The sequence below is a fragment of the Mauremys reevesii genome, linkage group 3, assembly GCF_016161935.1.
Source record: "Mauremys reevesii isolate NIE-2019 linkage group 3, ASM1616193v1, whole genome shotgun sequence".
Lineage (NCBI taxonomy): Eukaryota > Metazoa > Chordata > Testudines > Geoemydidae > Mauremys > Mauremys reevesii.
In genome coordinates, this window is record NC_052625.1 from 106883280 (window position 1) to 106905228 (window position 21949).

Below are 21949 nucleotides of genomic sequence, written 5' to 3' on the forward strand. Positions count from 1 at the left end.
TGAAGCTACTCAGGATCCATGTCCCTATGGATGTTTGCTTCACGTGCAGTGTCCTGAAAGGTGTGAAGCTCTTTTTGCAAGGCCACTGACTTCAGTAACACTTGAGCATGCTCAGCAGCAATAGCACTTTGCTCCTCAAAAGGACTGTGCTACATGGTTCCAATTCAGGAAAGCACATTCTTCAGTCTTGTTCAGGACTACGCTTCAGGGCATATTTAACTTGAAGCACATGCTGCAGTGCTGTCCTGAACAGAGATGCTTTCCTGGATCAGTGCCTGTGAAACCTAACTATGTTCTTCTCCCACCAACCACAAATGTAAAATATCAAAGTTAATCCTTCAATAATTTATTTCTTTATATTGGAGAATTTTTTTTTCAATTATACATTTACTTTGTCAAAGTTAATGAGTAAATTATACTAAAAAAATTTCCTAAAATATGTGCAAATTTCAAGGTACATTATTTGAATAACATAAATATCTTAATTTCACATTTATTGTAGAAGTTCACAAATATATATAGAAAAAGTTCAATAACGATACAAGTAGATCAGAGCAGCTGTTGTACACACTGCTTCCTCCAAAATAATAGCAGCAATAAAAGCTGAAAAAAACTGAGGGATGGGGTGGGATGAAAAGCAGAGGGAAACAAGAGCAGTTCTGGTACAGCAATCAGACAAGTTTGCTAGAGAAAGAAATGTAGCTTGAGAAGTGGAGACCTGAACTCCAGGAGTGAAATCGTGGCCCCACAGAAGTTCACGGCAATGCGCCCTTTAATTTCCAACCTCAAACAGCAGCAACAAAAGCCAGGCCATACCATTCCTGCAAATGTAAATCCCAATCTCATTCTAAAACCAGGACAGGTACAAACTCGCAATCATTAGACATGGACAGCAGCTACAGGAGCCACAAAAGTGGCCATTGTTGTGTACCATGGAGTTTACTTTTAAAACTTTCCTTACATTTTGGGTTTGGTTACAAAGTAATCTCTAACATATGAAAGAGCAAGTGACAGAACTGGTCTCTCAGCTGCAGGGCATGGGCTGGATTTCATTGACTGTACGTCTATATTACGACTAGGATACCCTGCCGCTGTAGAAAACCAAGTGTTACAAAAATAAAATAAAGTCCTTCAGCTGAACAAACAGATACCCTAGAAGGCATAAAAATATCTGAGCAGCAATTGCAGAGATAATCAGGGCCCAATCCTGAGATCCTGAGTGCCCTTAACTCCCAAAACAGGAGATGATAGTTCCCAACGCTGCACAAGAGGCGCTCATCATTTTGCAGGATTGGGCCCTTGATGCCAGAAAAACAAGGGGGGGGGGCAATAAAATACGAAAAGAGCAGCTTGCGCAGCACTGACTGCTACTGTGCTTCCTCCTACACCAAAGCAGACAGGGTCATTTTGGCATCAGCATCGAAACCTAGGGCTGTTTCTCATACCTTGTGGTGGTATTTCCTTCTCTAGGGGATGGGGAGGGGAGTGTTCAGGCCTCCCTTCACGTAAATGCATTTGTAGCCAACGGTTATGGGCTTACTCATTGGGTCCCTATTATTTTTGCATTTTGGAAAGGGAGATACATTGGTTAAACATGTTGGCTGGGCAGGCAGCGAGTTGTCCTTCATTTCTGACTTCTTTCTGCCCAGGGCTCAGCAAACACAGAACCAACCAGAACACTCTACATGCAAGACAAAGCTCTTAGACGAAGGCAACCAAGCAAAAGCAAGTTTCTTAACTACATCTTCACCCCCAGCTTGCACCAGACTCCCCTGGACGAGAATGGAGTCCTCTCAAGAAGGGCCAGCCTCACCTTGAGCAAAACACTGACGTAGGCCAATTGAAGAAGCTCTGCACCTCAGACATTGGTTGAGTGTCCTTGCACTCTGAATGGTCAGTTCTGACAAGGTGCAGGGGAGGTATCAGTGCAGAGGCAAAGTTTCAAAGTCCTCCCTATTCAAATGCTTCACTTTGCCCCAGTATGCACTCGAGGAATTTTGAAATCCGAGAGGAGAGGGAGTTTGGAGTCAACATTATAGCAGATCATTCCTGCAAGATTCCTCTGTGCAGAAAGCAGACTGACTTCTCATTGTTCAACATATGCAGTGTTTGTATTAAGTGGATATTTATTCATACCCACAGCAATAAATATTTACACAACCAGACAGCTTATTTTCCCCCCAAAGCCATATATATGCACACGTCACACTGTTCAAATGGACCTTGCCATGGCTGGCCTCTTAAGTGTTTTGGACATAGCACCATTTCAGCGAGGTAGAAGCAGGTGTTGCGCTTTGCCAGCACTTCTCCGCTAGCCATACATCTCTTTGAACTGGTAGCATTCATTGCAGTAGCCGCTGCACTTATTATTGCCATAATGATCACAGCCAGTAGCTCGGCAGCACTGTTTTGGAGGCTCTTCTGCAGCAGGGCCTCTAGGATTCCCGGACTGAACTCGCTGGCACTCCTGACACAGCTCATCGTTTCTGCAGGCTAAGTTGTTCCTACAAGAAGCCGTGGCACACTTTCGCTTTTGGCTCCCCACTGCTGATACCTGTAAGTCTCGGTGTTGCCCAGTTCTCTGTAAAGGTTAAAAAAAATTGTCAGTTGCAATGCTGACTGCATAAGTGGCTTTTAATTGCCTTGGACGCTGCTGTGTTTTGATATTTAGCCCTTCAGGTTTGTTCAGTATACAGTGGCCGCAAGAAGTGCTGCAGCACTATTTACAAGAGCTTTCCAAGAATCTGATTTCCAAAGCACCCGTCTTTTCAATTTCTAGGTAGAGACTTCCTTCTTCTGAGAATACAGTAGAGCACAAAGGTCCACGCTTGTTATGGGCCAGGATTTATCAGATAGAATCTTAAAAGGCTTTCATTTATTACACAAAGTTTTCTCTCTGAAAACTCTGCTCAACACTTCCACCCACCTTCTCTCCAAATTAACTAAATAAAGGTAGTGCTGGACATTATTAAAGCTGATTAACTTGCCTGATGTGGTTTCACAGCTGTGAAGGGGGAGATTTCCAAAAGCACTCAGCACTGGCTCATCTGTTCCTAGTGAACTCGATGATAAAACTCCCATACACTTAAATCTGAGCAGAGTTAGGGCAACACTGAACATGGTTGAAAAATCTTCCCCCCCTGCCTTGGAATCAATATGAAGCAAGGCTAACTCCTATATACAGTAAACTTGATGTGTTGTACTAGATTTTACAAACTGAAATGGTTTGGCTGTGTTGCTTTTTATTTTTAAATGAAATCTCAAAGGAGTAAATGTGTTGGTCTGTAAGGTGCCACAAGTACTCCTCGTTCTTTTTGCTGATACAGACTAACACGGCTACCACTCTGAAAGAAAAATCTATAGCCACTGATGCTGTTCTTCTAGGATGCTCCAAGGCTTTTCATGCTAATGGGACAAAAGCTCTTGCAAGATATTTTGTGGTGTTCATCACCAGTGTCTGCTGTAGATGTAACATGGGAAAAGACTTACCCACCTCCCTAGTGCTCAGTTCTGGAAGGCAGAGTAGTGACTTACTCAAAATTTTCCTTTTCAGAAAGTGGAAGTGCAGTAACGTGGGGATTTTCTATTCTACAGTTGAAACTGTTCACTAAGATATATTAGGGTGAAGGGTACAGGGTTCAGCACTGGGGGAAGTTCACTTACTTCAGATTGTCCCACTAGCTGCTGTTCAGTCCTTATGGCTTCACGGAATCGCTGAGTCTGTGCTTCAATAAAACATTTCTGACAATACCCTTCAAGCATACTGCTGCCCAGGGTGCCACATTCTCGCCCCAGGCAGGAAATGGTGTTGTGAAATGTGGCAGCAGAGGTCCCAGGCTGACCAGAAGCAGAAGAATTCCTTTGAGACCTTCTCTGATGAAGTAGTGAGGCACTGTCTACCATACAAAGCAAGAAGAGAGAGGTTATTTCAATGAGCACAACACTTTTGATGACAAAAATGGCAACACGGAATTCTTTGGTCTCCAAAACAAGTCATCTAGCCTCAGGTAGGTATGAGGCCACCCCAAATATTCAGAACAGATTCACCTTTTTTAAAGATATATAAATAATGGTGGCTACTAATCTTATTTTTAAATCAAAAGTTGTTGAAACAATTCAAAGAGTTTGTCTCCTTCTGTACTTTCAAGTTAGATCGCAGTTGCTAAAAGGACCAGGAGCATAAACCTGACCTTATTGAAGTCAAGGGAAATTTTGCTGTTGACTTCAATGGATCCAGGATTTCCTCCCAATATTCTCCTTCAATTTCAGTGGAATGTTAAATAGAAGTGATAGTGCAAAGGACCAGCAATGAATGGGTTACATTTCACTGGTTTATTAAAAAGCCTACATATACAGATTGTGTATGCTGTATTCCACAACAGGAAAAAATTATATTGTGAATGACCTCGGAAAATAAACTACTAGCACACATAACTGCTACCACATGATTTACTGGGGAGCTTCTATAACTTGAAGGTATGTGAAAAAAGTTTCAGACTGTAGTCCACTAGTGTCATAAATGAGTGATTCTGCAAGACATATGCATTATTTCCCCTCCTACATTCCTCTCTCAGGTACTACCCCTGAGAGTTCTTTGCTCATTTTAGAGAAGAGTAGTAACATGGGAAGGACTGTATCCTTTGATTTAGCTACAGAATATTGCCCATATGAGGGCCTGACTTCACATAAAAAACAGCACTAATAAAAAAAATGGTTAAAAGAGGTACATTTTAATAATGTAACTTCCCAAACTGACCACTACTAAAGTGACTGCTGATCTTCTAATATAACCACATTTCTTACAGCCTCTTACTTAACTTGCACAGGTAACTTCAATAGCTACATCAAGGATGAACGTGGCCCTTGCATTACTAATGAAACCTGACTTTAGGCAGTGACAATGAAGTGGTATTTGACTGATTCCTACAACTCCTATCACTCTGACATTAAAGCACTTTAATTACAGACAATTCGCACCAAAACACAACTGAAAAGTGGTTTATGGGTGAGATTTTCACTAGCACTCAGTGCTGGCCTAGCTCTCCTTCCACAGTAGTCAATGGGAATTTTACCATAGACTTCAGTAGGAGCCGAACTGGGCCAATCCTGAGTGCTTTTGAAAATCCCACCCCTATCTTGTACCATGGTTTACACAAAAATAAGTAAGTGTGTCAAGGATATATTCATCACATTAATGCCTGTGATGGTTGGCCCATCCTTGATATTTTTGTATTAGCAACACCCCCTCTCCCCCACAAAAAACACCCTGTAGCTTCAGGTCATTGTCTCTGAAGATAAGGTGTTAGGGAACTAAAACTAGCTTCACTTACCGTTGTTTTCCTTGTACTCAAAGAAGCATAGAGTGCAAAAGCCTTCATTCTGAGGAGTCCCAAAAAACATGCAGCCAGGTTTTCTGCACTGGCTACTTCCATTCCTTTCCTCCGAATTGTGAGGAGCTGGAAGCATTACTGAAGAAGGCAGGTCCTCCAGCTCGTTGCTGGGTGCCGCACGACAGGAATGCTGGAGGAAGCTCTGTGATAGCTGTGAAGGGTCGGAGTGAGATCTCTGATGGAATGTAGGCAGGAAGACAGGATTGGCAATTGATGGCTCTGTAGTCCTTTTGAGACAAGAGCTGCAGATGCCATTAAAGGTTCTATTTGTGTCCTGAAGGCAGATTTTACATGTCACACTGTTTATATGTCGCAGGTTGTCCAAGTTGTTAGAGGGACTGAGCTGTCTGGAATTGTAGCAGCGTTCACAGAGTCCATTGTGTTGCACATTTAACGTAAAAGGGCAGTCTGGAGTCCTACATTTCATAGCAGTGGTTTCACTATACAGAAAAAGGCTTGGAGCTGTTGGAGGTGCAGAATGAGGCCCTGTCACTGGCTCTTCAGATAGCCCTCCCCCGGGCTCACAAAACTCAACCCTAGATGAGCCTGCTCCAGTCTTCCGGGACTTTTCAGATACTGTTTTGGCGCTCGGTCTCCTTGGTTTATTTCCCTGTTGCCTCCGCTCAAAGCACTCATGACAATAGGGCTGGGTGTTCACAGACATAAAGAAGGGGCAATTGGGAGTTTCACATTTCACCTCTACAAGAGACAGCTGGGGTAAGGACAGTTCCAGTATATTCCCGGTGTAGGGCTCCCTCGTCATAAGCGTATTGTTCTTTTGCCATTTCTTGTACTCGTGCTGTACCAGTTGAAAGTAATCTTCCACCAGATTTATCTCTTTGGGTAAGTTGCCTTCATCTAACCTGAAGGCCAAATAAGAAAAACAAACAAACAATCAACATGTATATCAGTGTCTGAAAGGGGCAAGGAGTGGGCATGGTATTGAATATGAGCAACACTGGATGAGGAAATGTAAATTTAAGGTGGTAAAGAGATAATTATTACATATCCATATTGCTGAATTAAAAATACATGATGGTAAACTATAGCTTAGAGTGACTTATTTTGAAAGTTAGGTGTCTAGTAAAGTTCAGTGGAGCCTTTCACCTCTAAATAAGCTGTTTGATACTACTAGTTGGTAGTATTCTCAGTATGCTGGCCAATGCGGTTTTCAGCATTTAGTTGTAGGCACACTACATTTAATTTGTAAAGGAGTAAATTGATGTTAAAAAACTCTAAACTCCTAACTGCCACTGAAGTCCATCACTCAGCTCAGAGTAAACTGGGAGTTTTGTAGGTCCCACCAGCCCACTTTGCAAACAATTTCCATCTCTAAAGATGTTGGTATATATTTTATAAACACCTACTCCCATTTTTGCTTTGATATCTAAAACTGGAAACCCTGCTTATGTGAAATGAGCAGATGGCGGCTCAGAGAAGTTCCTATTTGTCTAATGTCCACATCACAACCCCCACCACCCCACTGCAATGATGTTAGAGGCCACAACTGAGCAAATGTGGAGAAGTAATCCATTCAGTACAGGGTTGAGACACATGAGCCCAGCAAAACTGGGGAAGTGGTTTTACCACTGCCCATGCTGCACCTGGGTGGGGGAATTTTAATTTTCAAGGCTGTCAATCCAGAACCTTTCATGAGCAGAAAGAGCTCTTCCTCCGCAAGGGGACAGGAGTGAAAAGGAGGATGCAGGGAGTCTCTCCCTTATGCATCTGTTTAGGAACGGGGCAGAATGTTGCTGTTAGTGTGCCCTCAGAGCAAGGAGGAGGTTAGTACAGCCAAAAGCCCTCTACACCCAAAGGGGCATATACTAAGCATAAGAGGGTGGGCATGGAGTCAGTCTCCTGCTCCTCCACACTACACCCCTGCAGTGTCCTGCCTGCAGCTGCACTGCACAAGCAGAATGCCGGAAGCCACATGCACTTGGTCACAACAGCTGCACACTTTCCCTAATGCAATGAATGTGCTTCAAGGCACAATTTGCCCAAAAGCTGTTTAAATAAGAATGTGAGCATTTAATTATTATTTCTGAGTTCTCATTTTCAGCCACACCCCTTTAGCTACCTGGCTGACAACAGGACTAATTTATTAACTACCTTCTGAAACTGAAGACTGGAAATTTCAGAATTTAAATTTGAGCCTGCTTCAAGCTAGAGTCTTACGCCACAAAAGGTACATTATTAATTGTGACATGATTTCATAATGGTGTATATAAATATGCATGTTGCTGAGAAAGAAATAAAAAGTCTTATAGGATAACGTATTTAGTCTTTTATCAGCAACAACTATAAAGCTGTAGGAAGAGAAGAACACCACTCACTTTGCAGCATAAATTAAATGAGTTGTACCATGGTCCCAGCCTTGCACTGGAATCTCTATCACCGTCAGGTATTCTTTCAGTAGCTGCTCCTTTCCCATCTCCTCAGGGTCTGTCAGAAAGTGCACCTTCAAGTCTTCAAACCTGCCTCGTTCACTGCTGACCAGTGGGACAGCCCGGATTTCTGTGTGAAACAGAACGGGTGAGTTTTACCAAATGGGAATAACCATGAAATATGATAAGCAAAATATCATCCCCTAATTCGGTCTACTCTGAAATTCAGCAATAGTGCCTGTAAAGAGCATGCATGATTACATCTGTGTTCCCAAACAGTGCAGATGGAATGAAGATGCTCACTGGGGCATGCTGAGAACCATTTGGGGTTCAACGTCCTAACAAATTTCTTTTATACTTAGCGTGGAGAGGACAGTAGGTTTAGTTTCTTGAACCTTATTACAGGACAATTTCCCAGTATGGATCTAGAAATGTGTTGTCCCATCCACAACAGGATACACAAAAAACACACAGACAAACACACGGACACAGATGTCACTAACCCCAACCACATGATGTAGATGGGCCCTAAAAAGTGCTTCCTCTGCTGCAGGGCACACAATTAAAGTCAGTGCGTTGCAATAAATTTCAATACTCTGCAGCAAAGGCAATGCTTTAGACTGAATCCATCTATAGACAGCCATCCACTAAATGGTGCTTTAGTAGCAATAGGCACTTTGGCTGCATATGATGCAACCTTTGATTCCTTTGGAAGCCCTAGCACAGTGGTCCCCACTCCCCTTATCTGTAATGTAATCTGTCCGTGCCCCATCCTGGGAGTTGGGACTGGGGGCTGAGCCTGTGCCTGGAGCTGCAGCTGGGGCCTCGACCAATGCCAGGACCTGCAGCTGGGAGTGGGAGCTGTGGCCGTGAGCAGGGCCAGGGCAGGAGCAGGAGATGAGGCCGGGAGCGGGGCCAGAGTCGGCCCAGCACTGAGGCTGGGAACTGAAGCCAGGGCCTTGGCTGGGTGCAGGGCTGGAGCTGGAGCAGAGCTGGGGGGCAGAGTAGTGCTCCCTCCCCGCCCCCCCATAAGTGCTGACCCAGGCCCCCATGTGCTCCCCAAAAATGTTACTCTGTACCTCCCCGCAGGGAGCATACCTCACAGTTTGGGGACCATTGCCCTAGCAGGTTTATATATATCATGTAAACTATTTACATTTTGAAGACTCTGTCGAACATTTAAATAGGAATATCTCATTTACATTTATTGTGTCCATTTTAAAGGTAACTCTCGACCAGATTATATTTTAAATGTTTTACTGTCAATAAAGGGGGGGTACAAACACACAAATACCAAAAATCATACAAATCCTACATATAGTCCAAGTAGATAATTTAGATACAACATACCTGGCCCGCTGTCCTTCAGAGTGACCAGTGGTGTGAAATGCATTCTGTCATAGCCCAGGACAATAGGATATCTATAGCATTCTTCAGCTGGCCAGTGGAGAGGCAAGTAAATTCCACCAACATTCAGAGGGGCAAAGCTTGAACCGGACTCCAAGCTTCTCAGCATTTTGTCTATTTAAGGGAAAAAAAACACTGAATATTAGTAAGCTCAAATTCCTTTCAACTATGACAAGTGCAATATCTTATTTCTAGGGTTTTAAAACACTGCAACAGAACATTTACAAAGACATATATATATTTTGCACTTAATGACACCATCGTTAACATTGGGTCAAAGGCAACTGGCATGAAGGACTCACCCGCAAGAACTATGATCGGCCTTCTGAGGATGTTAACAAGGACAAATATATGGATTTCTTCCAGTGCATTGTACTGAAGCCCGTTTCGGGCCACTGATGTTTCTGGGGATGTCATACTGATGAGGTTCTCCCATTCCTCTTCCCAGTTCTGAGGCAAGAATTAAATATTCGTTAGCACCAGCTCACAGACATGTAGCTCAAGAACTGGTTGCAGCACAGCATGTCAAAACCTGTCCCCAAGATATTCATCTTTTTCCTTTTCTTCCAAAGAAGAAGTTACTCAAGCTAGCTACATACAATCCTTTTTATTTTCTTAGGATTGTTGTCATAATTGTCTCAGCCTATAGCCCCACCCAAGCAAACCTAACCAAGTAAACATGACCAAGCCTTCGCACTCCAGTTAGTTTACCCCAATGTCATAGCACTATGCAGTCAAATTAATTTACCCTGGTGTTATAGTGGAGTCCTGTTTCTACAAACTCCTGCGATTTAACAGTCTCTAGTTGCCAACGAAGCTTAAAGTTGCGTGTATCCACTTCTTGCAGAGCGATGAATAGTGTTTTCCTCAGGACCAAGTCAACATCTTGAACACCCCACATGTACTGGGATGCAGCATGCAGGAGACAATTACCATCACCTATAGGAAAGTTACTGGTTAATTTAAAAAAAAAACAACAAAAACAATTCCTGAAGAAGTAATAAAAGGAGCAACTGGCCCATAAAGCACAATGAACAAATTCCAAATTATATAGTTCAGACCTGATCCTGAATTCCTCTCAACAGCCTCCACTAGTGGGGTTCCTAAAGGTGGAGATTAGAGCCCCTCTCTTTAGGAAAACCCTGAGGGGATGCCAAAAAACTACCATCCGTTCCCTCCTCTCCACTGGATGCAGGGGGGCAGGCTGTGGCAGGGAGGTATAAATCCCACCTTTCCTGCTCCAATTTGGGTAAACTAGCCCATTATATTTGACACTGATGGGCAAAAGGATGAAAAATTACAATAAAGCAACATGAGCTAAATTTTGAGGTTATTTGCAAATACCTCATACATAATTAAATTTGTCTTTGATTTATCCTTTTAACAAATCATAAATGTAAACTACAAAGTTTAAGAGAACATATTAAATAAACCCAGTAAACAGAGGGATTTCCTCTACTCCACAAGCACTGTTTACAATTTTTTAAGATGCAACATAGAAGACAGGGATTGAAAACATACTGGTCCAGATTTGGGGACTGTGTCAAAAATGTAATACTGCACAGCCGGGGGACCAGTCTAGGACTCAGCTCTAAGGAATGACACTGCACTGCATTTTGCTTTGTTATGTATGACAGAAGAGTCCTGTCAAGAGGAAAAGCAAAAAGAAAGTAGTAAGTGACCTACATGAAACAATCTCTGCTGCTTTTCTAGGGCACTCTCACTCTAATACTGAAGTGTATTGTTCAATGTCAGGTTGGTGAAAAATGTCAGACTGGTTTCTTTTTGAAAGACAGACTAAAAATGATAAATAAATAAAATAATATTTTGGTCTTCATTTACACACAGCCCCTTCCATTTAAGAATCACAAAATACCTTACAAACATTATTGACTGAAGCCTCATAACTCCACGGAGAGGCAGGAAAGTATTATCCCATTTTTCAGAAGGAGAGGCTGAGGCTCTGGGTCAGGGGTGGGAAAACTATGGCCCACGGGACGCATTCGGCCCCTTAGACCTTTTAATCCGGTCCCCTGAGAGCAGGGTTGGGAGCTTGCCCTGCTCTGCCTGCCTGATGCTCCCACGTGTTCAGGTGGGACCTGCATGAGGGCACACGTTACTGCGGCTGCACAACCCAAATGCGCCATCAGAGCCTGGAACGTGCAAGCCCACGTGCCTGCTACTTGTTAGCTTAGGTGACTCTGCTTTTTAGTAGTGTTAATTTTCCATTGTTGAGGATAAAACAAAGTAGTTGGCCACGGAGTGCCAGCTGCATTGTTCACATTAATCAAAGAGGGCATGGAAAGGAGGTAAGTTTGGTTTAATTATTGTAATACTTCGCTGTGATGGTATATTTATAATTGTAAGTACGGTTTAATCTTTATAAAACAAAGTTCATTTGAATCTCTCTGAATTGTTAACTTCGTGAGCATTCATGGCCCACCACACAATTTCCAAACCCAGATGTGGCCCTCAGGCCAAAATGTTTGCCCATCCCTGCCCTGGGCAGTTAAGTGACTTGCCCAAGGTAAACACAAGAAAGTATGTTAAGAGCTGGGAATAAAATCTGTTTTTAACCCCTCCCCCAATCCTGGGCTTTTAACCACATGCCCCTTCTTCCTTCCCAAGGGTATCCTGAAAGGAAGACACAAAGAAACTATTCTTGGACACCACTTGGATTCAAGCCTGGGATTTACTGTTCACTACAAAGGCACTTATGTATCAGAGGAGTAGCCATGTTAGTCTGGATCTGTACAAGCAGCAAAGAGTCCTGTGGCACCTTATAGACTAACAGACGAATTGGAGCATGAGCTATCGTGGGTGAATACCCACTTCGTCAGACGTATGAGGTATTTAAGTCATCAAAGGCAAAGGTACTTAAGTCATCTAAGGACATGAAGACACATTAATCTCCTTGCAAGATTGTAGTACAAGGAAATTAACAAAGCACCAAGAATTTGTACTTGTTGGTATCTTCAGGTTTAAAAAAAAAAAACCACAAGAAATTATTTCAGATTAATTTTCCAATGTATCAGTTTGTTACATACATTAGGAGCTTTAAACCCCTTCTCATTCTCATGACTGCTGTTCTCCAAAGGCCTAATCAAATCAAAGCCATGCACAATGCCCACACAAGTTCTTGAGCACTCTATGAATCCTTTGTAAACTTGTAATTGGTTACAGACTTGCTGCATAAATTTCAGACCTTCTGAACAGGGTGAAAGTCATTTTCTGATTTCCTAACCTTTTCTTGCAAAATCTCCTTTAAAATGAGACCACACATTATGGGCTCAATCAGGGGAAAATACACAACATTAACTGAAAAGTCTTCTGCCTGAACTAGAAGAAATTTGACATAAAAGTAAGAGAATTAATACATCCTGTTAAAATTTTCCCTTTGCAAAAATCGAGAGCAAAGATAAGATTTTCTTTTTTTATTTTAGCACTTACTTTCAGTTCTTTATTGAGAACCACCAGTACAAAATTCCCTATGCAATACTTGGAATTCCCCAGGGTTAAGTTATTTGACTAGCAATTGAGCAACAGCTATTGTACTTCTTGTTCTGATGTATTCACATTTGAACTATGAAGTACATACTGGACTTTCCAAGTGGGTGTGGTTAGGGTGAGCTGGAATGACTGCCTAATCATTATACAAGTGAAATCTCTACAGCCAATAGACACTGGAATTTTTTTTTTAAACACGGTTTCAATTTTTATACCTCCTACTCCCTTCCTCATTTACTCCATTCTCATATCCTCAGAGCATACATGGTGAATCACCCAGATATATACTCTTTTGTACATATTAGGTAAAGTTAACATTACCAAAATCCTAGAAGAAGCATGTGTTTCCTTGGCTTTCAAAAAACTGCAGCCGTAAGGAGTTCTAAATAGTAAATCCGTCTTTGACTAAAAGAACTGTCAAATTCACACTGTACATGTCTAAAGGTTAAGTAAATCAACTCCCTTAAAAAAGTTTTTTTATGCTATGTGAAAAACTTGTTCCATTCATTAAGACTTAACATTGTTTCCAGGGAAATTAAGCCCCACTCCTACGCTGAAGCATCCTTCCCTCCAACCCACACTGTTTATCTTCTTTGTCCTGAACAGGCCTTTTGTTGTGGTGATTTTGCATAAACCACAGAAGGTAACGAGATGTGTTTCTTCTTCCCCAATCCCTTGCAGTACCAACAGCCCCTACTGACCTGAGAGCAGTGGACTGAACTCAATAAAATTTAAAAAAGGGGCAGTTTTAACATCCCAGAAACGCCTCTAGTACACATATATATACCACCTGTACAAGTCACATCCTGAAACCACTGCATTATTTCCATTTCAAATAATGTCCTCTACTCCTGATCTAAGCCAGTAAAATGTATCCAGTGGGTGCTGTGCAGCTCCTTGTTATTGTAATAGCAGAATTGGGCCTAAAATGTTTCTATTCATTTCAGGGAGCAATCCACTAGATTATACATTTTTTCTTAGTAAATCTGTTTGACTGAAATATATTGTGGGTGAGGTAATATCTTTTATTGAACCCCCTTGCCTCTCTAATATTCTGGAACTGGCATGGCTACAATTATACTGCATGAAATAGAGTGTGTGATACAACACTTGTGACAAGATTAAATAAGTAATGTTTGCAAAATGCTGCAACAAGTGCTAAATGTGGCCTCAGTCCTGCGATGAGCTCCATGTGCGCGTACCCCATGCAGAGGCTCACGGAAGTCAGTGGAACTCTGTGCAAGTACAGTGGACGATCTATGTGGGGTTCATTGCGGCATCGGGGCTTCTGTTACAGACTTATAGACCTATATTGTTTTCTTAGTCGTTGGGTTAGTTACCGCTAGATGATGCTTCTATGCTCATGATTAAATTTGTAAAATTTAATCATATGTAGGAAGAACAGCAGTAATAGGACACTGTAGATTTTGAGAAAGAAATATGAACTAGGAGGACTGGGTAGTGTGCATGTATGTCCATATGAAAAGAAATGATTGAGGAACATGCAATATTTCACAGCTCACGCTCTCATATTCATTAGAACTTACTGCTAATTAATTTAAATACAAGTCTCTTGCTCACAAAATCTTTGGACTCTAGCCCCATGATCTACTATATTTGCCTTGTTTTCTTTAGGGATATTATAAGACACATTTATGAAACACCTCTCCCAAGTCATCCCCAAGGCCCTGAAATAACATAAAAATATATTAAAAGCAGCACCACATGCTACTTTTCTTTAACTCTCATTTAAAAATCAAGGGGAATTATGTACCTGTCATTAATGAAAATAGGAATTATGCACAAAAAGTGGGGAAAAAAGAAAGCCCTCTTATCCCATAATGCAATTCAACATTAGTTAGCTTAATCAGGGGCTGACTCCACAGCCAGGGAGCTAAAGGCTGGAAATCTAAGACACTCCAACCAATACAGTACTTAGAGTTATACCAAAAAATCATTAGCAACTGAGTTCAGCCTGCAAACTACAATGACGAGGGGTTATAATACTATACTAACTACTATTAAAGAATCAGGTCCTTAGAAGGCATAATGGAAAATGCCAGCATTGTAAGAGTTGAGGTCCTCATTGATAAAGACATATCACTCTACCATACCAAAGATTTATGATATGATTAAACATCCATGAGACTTTCAACCTGTTGATATATCAGTGACGAACACTGTGCATCCTTAGCGATTAAGAATTCGTTTGGCATATTGTGTTAATAGGATTTTAATTTGTGTTGCTAAAATAAAAACAGACATGTTTATTTTAATAAAGCAACTATGTTTTTATCTTAGCAATGCAAACTACAAGCCTATTAACACAACATGCTACATCCTTATGACCCTGCCTTAATATTAGTGGAGTGACACACACATAACTTACCATTAGTCTTTAACGGCACAAGTTTCCTAACTTCCCTGCACCAGTTCAGCTTCCTCTGATGTTCCAGTGAGCTCTGGGTGGATCGGTCAATTAAAGCTTTCTGAAGGATTTCCCGAAACTGAGGACAAAACTGGCACATTCTGAACATTTCTACTGTGTATCTGTACATTGTTTTAAAGTGATGAATTATTCCATTGGTGGGTATGACAAGGTCTTCAGGAATTCTCTCTCTAATCTTCACGGCTTTCAGCATATTGCTCAGATACAAAGCTTGGGGAAGAACTTGTTGGCCAGCCATTTTCCGAGAAGAAACCTGAAGGAAAAAAAAAAAAAAGACAATTCTTTTAGTCTCACTTAATGTACATCACAGGACTCTTGCTAGTATCGAGATTTAGACTGCAAATTCTTTAGGAAGAGATCTTGTTTGCAACTTTGTCTGTAAACCACACAGTCCACGGTGAGCACTATATAGTCAATATGAAATCCATACCTAAGAATCTCTTAGCATTACTCGGCTATAGATCCTCAACTACTAATCAGTCTCTTTACTCGGTCTTCTCTTTTGTATTAAAGAGAGAATATATTCATAATGAAATTACAGCACTTTTAAAAGGAGAAGTTTAAATGGAAGTGGGGTGAAGAGGAGGGGAGATCAAGAGGAGGGGAAATTACAACAAGAGCTTTGTCTAATCAGCAATGGAGCAGGGTAAGCTCCAGTGAACCTGTTGAACTTTAAGCTTTCAACTTGACCACATGCCAGAGAAAACGGATTCTGACCACTTCAGATTTATACATGAGTAGCAGAGCATGCACAAAGCAACGTGATGCGCAGTGCAATATTCAAAAGCGCCCAGACATCTAGAATAGTTACATGTAATGTTAGCACCCAGCCCAGGCTTATAACTTCAGATGATGCTTAAAACTAACCAAGTAGCAAATGAAACATTTCTAACAAGGCAGGCACCTGGTATTGAATAAGACACCTACATAAAGGGAACATTCCTTAGGTTATGTTAATGCTAGAATTATTGCAGAGGCACATGTATGTGTGCGTGGGGGTGGGGAGGTACGGAATTAGAGGCCCATTATTACTCAATGGTAAATCAACAGAGCTGAAGAAGCATTTCCACTTTGCTCAAAAAACCCCAATATTTTTCCGTTGTGGGTCAAGTAATGCTCACCGCCATTTGCCCCTTTCCTTATCACACTGGATAAGGCGAGGAGAACGTAAACCCATAGATATGAATGGCATTCCACTGGGGACCTGACGTCTCATGCTTGTTCTAGGCAAATCAGGTCTTTTCACAGTGTCAGGCTAGAGCCAAGTGTGAACACAGAGTACATCCGTATGCATGTACTTTCATTGGTTCTCTCAGTGCTCACCCCCATTCAATGTTTTAAAATTAACTTTTTTCTAGGAAAGCAAATGTATATAAACTTTAAATGTTCTAGCACTTGAGAACTCAGCAAGTCTTTTCTCATCAAATATCTTAAAAGAATATGACACCTATATTGTGATTTCTAATTTTGGGCGAAACAAAGAGGGGCCAATGGCAAATGAAAAGCAAACTTCACATCTGTCAGGAAATTCTCCTCTCTAGTGATAAGAGCCTGGAGGGGCACAGAGCAAGCAGGTGGAAAGGTATTACAATCTCAGATACACCAGGAAGGGAACCCCCTATCTGCAGAGGCAAAGATATCCTGCATGGAAGACTGCTCCTCCACATAGCTATATTGGCCTCCCTCTACATCTGCCTGGCTCTGGCAGCTGCCATTGTGATAGTTCCCCTGCAGCTGGTCAATAGCTACAAAGGGAACTGCCTAGCCATTATTATTGCCCCAAACTGCTCTGCCCAGAGCTGCTTTGTACATCCCCTACAAGAATCTGTGACAGAAGACCTCAGTGGGCACGCTTAGAAGAGTTTCTATGGAGTCCTGGGTGGAAGTGGTGGGATGTCTGATGCTGAAGAAGCTGTATACCCCATTTCTGCTCAACCCGGGGGAGTTCTGTCCACACAGGATCTCCTTTGCTCATACAAATGGGGGTGGGGAGATTTGGCCATTTGTCAAGGCCATTATGTCTTGGAACATGCAAAGAAAGCACCTTTTATAAGCAAAGACTGCGTATTAAAAACATACACACTACAGGATGTTTTTATAAGGTATATACACATCGCTACCTCGATATAACGCCACCCGATATAACACAAATTTGGATATAACACAGTAAAGCAATGCTCTGGGGGAGTGGGGGGGGCCTGTGCACTCCGGTGGATCAAAGCAAGTTCAATATAACATGGTTTTACCTATAATGCGGTAAGATTTTTTGGCTCCCAAGGACAGCATTATATATAAGGTACAGGTATATGTTAACTAACTCATTTCCTATCTTGTCCATTTCCCCCAGCCCCGAGCATCAGTAGAACTGCACCTATTTTCCACATCATACTAATTTTTAAAGTTAAAAATGATATGAGACAATAAAAAACAAAATATAAAAATGTCATCAATTTATTATATACTATAATCCCAGCTGTACTTTTCTTTACCCTCTTCAACAGCTTCCAATCCCTGATCCATCAAACTCTTACGTACGCAAAAGACTCATTGATTCAATAGAATTTTTTGCATGAATAAGGACTCATCACCTGATTATGTGTTGCAAGCTTGGGCCCTGGAAATGGATCTTTCCAATATTAAGAAACAATGGAACACCCAATTTGTTTAAAGAAGGCAAATTAAATCTATGGGTTATTCAGAACTAGATTCCCATCTCCCCTTTATTCTAAGTGCATTCCCCCCCCACACACACACTACATGTGAAAACTGCTGTCTGTGCCATTTATGATTATTAGTTGTCAATTTAAAAAGAACGATTCTTTAAAAAAAAAAGATAGTGCTTAAAATAGTACAATTTAAAAAACAAAACAAAAAGCAGTTTACACCCAGATAAGATAAAGAAACCAAAGCACAGAAAATTCTTGAGGTGTTAAAAAAAAAAAACAAATAAAAAATCTGATATAAATCATTTGTAAGAACTCCATGAAATGGAGCAACCAAAATTATTTAAAAATCAGCCTTTGTATTCAATAATACTTTTCATATTTATGTAACTGTACACAGAGCATTGGATGGGACTCAGGAGATCTACACTGTATCCCTGTCTCTACCCTTGGCCTGATGAGTGACCTTGGGCCAGTCACATAACTGCTCTGTGCCTCAATTTCCCCATATGTAAAATGGGGATAGGATAATGCTACCAACCAAAGCACTTTGGGATCTACTGATGAAATGTGGTATATAAGAGCTGGGTATTATTGAATCTTGCCTGATACTTAGTACCCCCAAATTTCATTGACTTCAGTGGGGCAGGATTGGTCTTTATGTGGGCCTTGTAGTGCATGGCACATTGCCAACATTTAACAAATAATAATTTTAAAAGAATGGGAGGTGAGGGTATTTTACAGCTCACACAAGGCAATCAACATCTAGCTGGATCTGGCTTGTTGGTGCACTATGATGGTCTGATTGTGAAAGAAACAAATGGGTGGTTGTGTAATTCGCCTAGCAGATTGAGGGGACATTGTTTCAAGATGAAAAGTTGGTTGTCAGGCATGAGCAGGATTTGTAGACCTAATAGAAATATAATAGCAGAGAAACCAGAATAAGGCCTCCCTAGGCCACTGGAGGGCAGGATGTGGGACACCACGTACAAACAAAATGGGCTGGCCAACAACTTCATTAGAAGCCTTTTAGGTAATAAGTGTATAAACCAAAAAAAGTAACAGCTCCGAATGCTAACTACTGTAACATTGGATAAAAACTAATAAAAAAATCAAAGTAATACCCAAAATTGTCACTGCTGATATATATCAACTGTATTTAATCTTCATAAAGTATCATAGTACGCTTTACAGCAAATGGTGGAATAAGGAACATACACTTTACAGAACTGGGTACAAGTAAACCAATTATGCTCCCCTTTCCATGCAAAATTCCTATTAATTTATACGGTGTTGTTTTCCTGTCTTGCCACAGTTTCCTACCTAGCTCATGAGCATGATAGGAAGTTTGATTTACTGATATTTATATAGTACAGTACAAATTAGTAAGTGTTTAGCAACTTCCATTCTACGGGCTCAGATGGAATGTGCTACGTAAGTGAGCAGTATTATATATGAATGCACTCTGTAAATAAGGCCAGATTCTTATTTTAAAAAGAAACCTGGAACTACTAAGTAATAACAAGGAGGTGCTTTTTTTTTTTTAAATATCACAAATAGAAGGTTTAAGCATATGTTTACATACATTATACTTCTGCTGTAAGGTTTTAATAGAACAGACCCTGGCTCTGAGTTTGCAGTCCAGCTCTGTACTCCCTACTGGGCAATTTGACATGTGTACATGCAGGTTGTTTTTCTTCAAAATTTCTCACTGCTGCAACCTAGCAATGGTGGGAACACCAGTGTAGACAACCCACTGGTGTTTTACCCACTGTGTTGTTGAACTCTACCCAGTACAGCTCCAAATGACAGTGGCAACCTGTCTAGACTAACACTCCACCGGTGGAACTGCACTAGTGGTGTTATAAGGTGGGAAATTGGAACAAAACTGCTAGTGTAGACAAGACGATAATAGCCAATCCAATTCTCCTCATCCATCGTTAGTATTCCATAACCCACCAAATAGTTATACACGTGTTTTAAACGATCAGAACAATAGGTCTTTCATAACTACCTACAGGAGCTGTCATCAATAATTATGTAACTTACAACACCACAGCTGTGTGTCAGTACATAACTACATGTATACCTGCCCCTTCTTCTGTCTGTTCTCCAAATCCCCTTTCCTCCTCGTATTTACGTTCTAGAACGGCCAGCGAAGTTTTTAAAGTTAAGAACACACCAAACTTCCCGAGATGGGGGTCGGGGGCTGGATTAAAACACAGCTCTATTAGATCTGCTACATCCTGCTGCCTCCGCGCGAGTCTTCCCTTCAGAGTATTTGCTCGTGTTACCAACCGGCCCTCTGAACTGCACCCTCGCCCACAGAAACAAGCCCGAAATCCGCGCCAGGGCCAGGGCATGCTCGGGGGCCACCCCCAAAGCCCCTCGGTGCTCCGGAGCCGCCATGCAAAGCCATTGCAAAGAGCAGCACAGAGCCGGGTACCTTTCTGCAGAAGGGCTCCTCCAAAAGCGCAGCGCGGCGGATAAAATCCTTCTCAGATCCAGTGCACCAAGGTTAGGACAGAGCCAAGCTTGGGAGCCATGAATGCCCGGCCAGACGGGGTTGCAAGAGAATCAGGCTCCTTAGTAGCGCCTGGCTGGGCTTCCCTCAGCCGCCCCCTCCCTGTTGTTGCTGCTGCTGCTGCGCTGGCTATAAACTGTAAAGACTCTTGTTTTTTCCTTTCTATTTTACTAAGCAGAGAAAAAAGCCCCAGCAGAGCGGGGATTTCCACCCCCAGCGCCAGGGACTTTCCGACATGTGACACGCCGCCGATCAGCTGCCCTGCCGGCCCCTAGATGGCGCTGCGCGAGCACCCCGGCCCCTCGCACCGCGCCGCGGCAGATCCCACGGGCCCGCCCGCTTCGCAGCCGCCGCCGCCCCCCCGTCCCGGTACGTCTGAGCCGGAGAAATTCCTCGCCGCTCGCAGCGGGGCTTGCCCGGCCTGAGTCACCGCGGCGCGGGGCATTTCGGCGCCGGGGCTGTGAGGTGTTGGGCATTATTCCCTTTTTCCTCTCCGCGCGGCGGCGGCGGCGGCAGCAGGGCGGTGATTAACTGTGCCTGGCCCGCTTCAGCCCTGCAAAGCACAGCAGCTGCTGCCCGCAAACCCCCGGGGGCACCGGTGCCTTGTCCTGCACACGCGCAGCCGCGTGCTTAGCTAATGACAGGACTAATTAAGTACAAACATGACGCAATCGTTAATTGCTTGTCAGGTGCCCTGTAGGTGAAAAGTGTCCCAACCTCTGGTCCACACACCAAAATTGTCCCCGTTTATGCGGGTATCATTAAAGCGGTTCAGCCTTCCCAGTGTGTACCTAGTGGTGGTCATAGGGATTATACCAGATCAGGAAGGCACCCTCATACAGGTGTAACTGCATTTGTGCTGGTATAACTACCTAAGTACAAAGCCATGCCTCTAACCAGCAGATACACCCATACAAATGGGCCTGTAACTCAGGCCTTATTTGCACCATTAAGTGCCTGGGGTGAATAATGGCAGTCTGGTGCCTAGGCACTGTAACTCTTCCCGCATGGCCCTGCCTTTGCACTGGTGACTCTTCCTCCCACTTAGAATGGCACTGATATGGGGGGTGGGGGCTGTCTTCTCTCCCAGAAGGGCAGGGGGCAGCAACACGGGGCCCTCATCTCTCCTGCCAGGAATGACAGTTGTCCAGGGGCGGCTCTAGGGATTTTGCCTTCCCAAGCACGGCAGGCAGGCTGTCTTTGGCGGTTTGCCTGCGGTGGGTCCTCCGAAGCCGCGGGACCAGCAAACCCTCTGCAGGCAAGCCGCCGGAGGCAGCCTGTCTGCCGCCCTCGTGGCGCCGGCAGAGCGCCCCCCGCGGCTTGCCGCCCCAAGCATGCGCTTGGCATGCTGGGGCCTGGAGCCGCCCCTGCAGTTGTCCCCCCTTTCATGATCAGGGTGGGTTCCCTCTCACCCCCAAGACAGGTACAGGTGGCGATGGAGGTTCCCAGTATTTACCCCACCTGCTGGGATGTATCTGCTTGGGCGGGCCAGGACCACTGCACTCTTCTCTTGCCACACAAAGATCTCTGCTGGCAGAGTCCCCCAGAACAGTAGGTTGTGGAGTTGACACTCCATTAAGATGCATGGGCATATCACCCCATTCATAACTATTGTTGCACAC

General features: G+C 42.9%; 1 protein-coding gene across 2 annotated transcripts; it reads right to left on the reverse strand.

Annotated features, from left to right (window-relative positions):
* Positions 1-415: 415 nt before the first annotated feature.
* TNFAIP3 (TNF alpha induced protein 3) lies at positions 416-20840 on the reverse strand. 2 transcript variants are annotated; one of them, XM_039532100.1, is made up of 9 exons: positions 15571-15591; positions 15081-15393; positions 9933-10123; positions 9487-9634; positions 9128-9298; positions 7727-7907; positions 5331-6253; positions 3664-3896; positions 416-2581 (listed from the first exon to the last, which is right to left on the reverse strand). In XM_039532100.1, exons 2-9 carry the CDS (start codon positions 15376-15378, stop codon positions 2312-2314), a joined length of 2415 nt encoding a protein of 804 aa, XP_039388034.1. In that variant the 5' UTR covers positions 15379-15393; positions 15571-15591; the 3' UTR covers positions 416-2311. The 2 variants fall into 2 exon arrangements, with proteins under 2 accessions (XP_039388034.1, XP_039388033.1); XM_039532099.1 differs by lacking the exon at positions 15571-15591 and adding an exon at positions 20250-20840 and having other exon boundaries at positions 417-2581.
* Positions 20841-21949: the final 1109 nt, after the last annotated feature.

What these genes read in the sequence shown, in the direction of transcription:
- TNFAIP3 (XM_039532100.1), bottom strand. Translation starts at nt 15,378, where the DNA reads ATGGCTGGCCAACAAGTTCTTCCCCAAGCTTTGTATCTGAGCAATATG. An exon ending in GCCGATCATAGTTCTTGCGG is followed by an intron (nt 9,299 to 9,486) that starts GTGAGTCCTTCA and finishes TCCCTTAAATAG; the next exon opens with ACAAAATGCTGAGAAGCTTG. An exon ending in TGAGTACAAGGAAAACAACG is followed by an intron (nt 3,897 to 5,330) that starts GTAAGTGAAGCT and finishes TTTGTATGGTAG; the next exon opens with ACAGTGCCTCACTACTTCAT.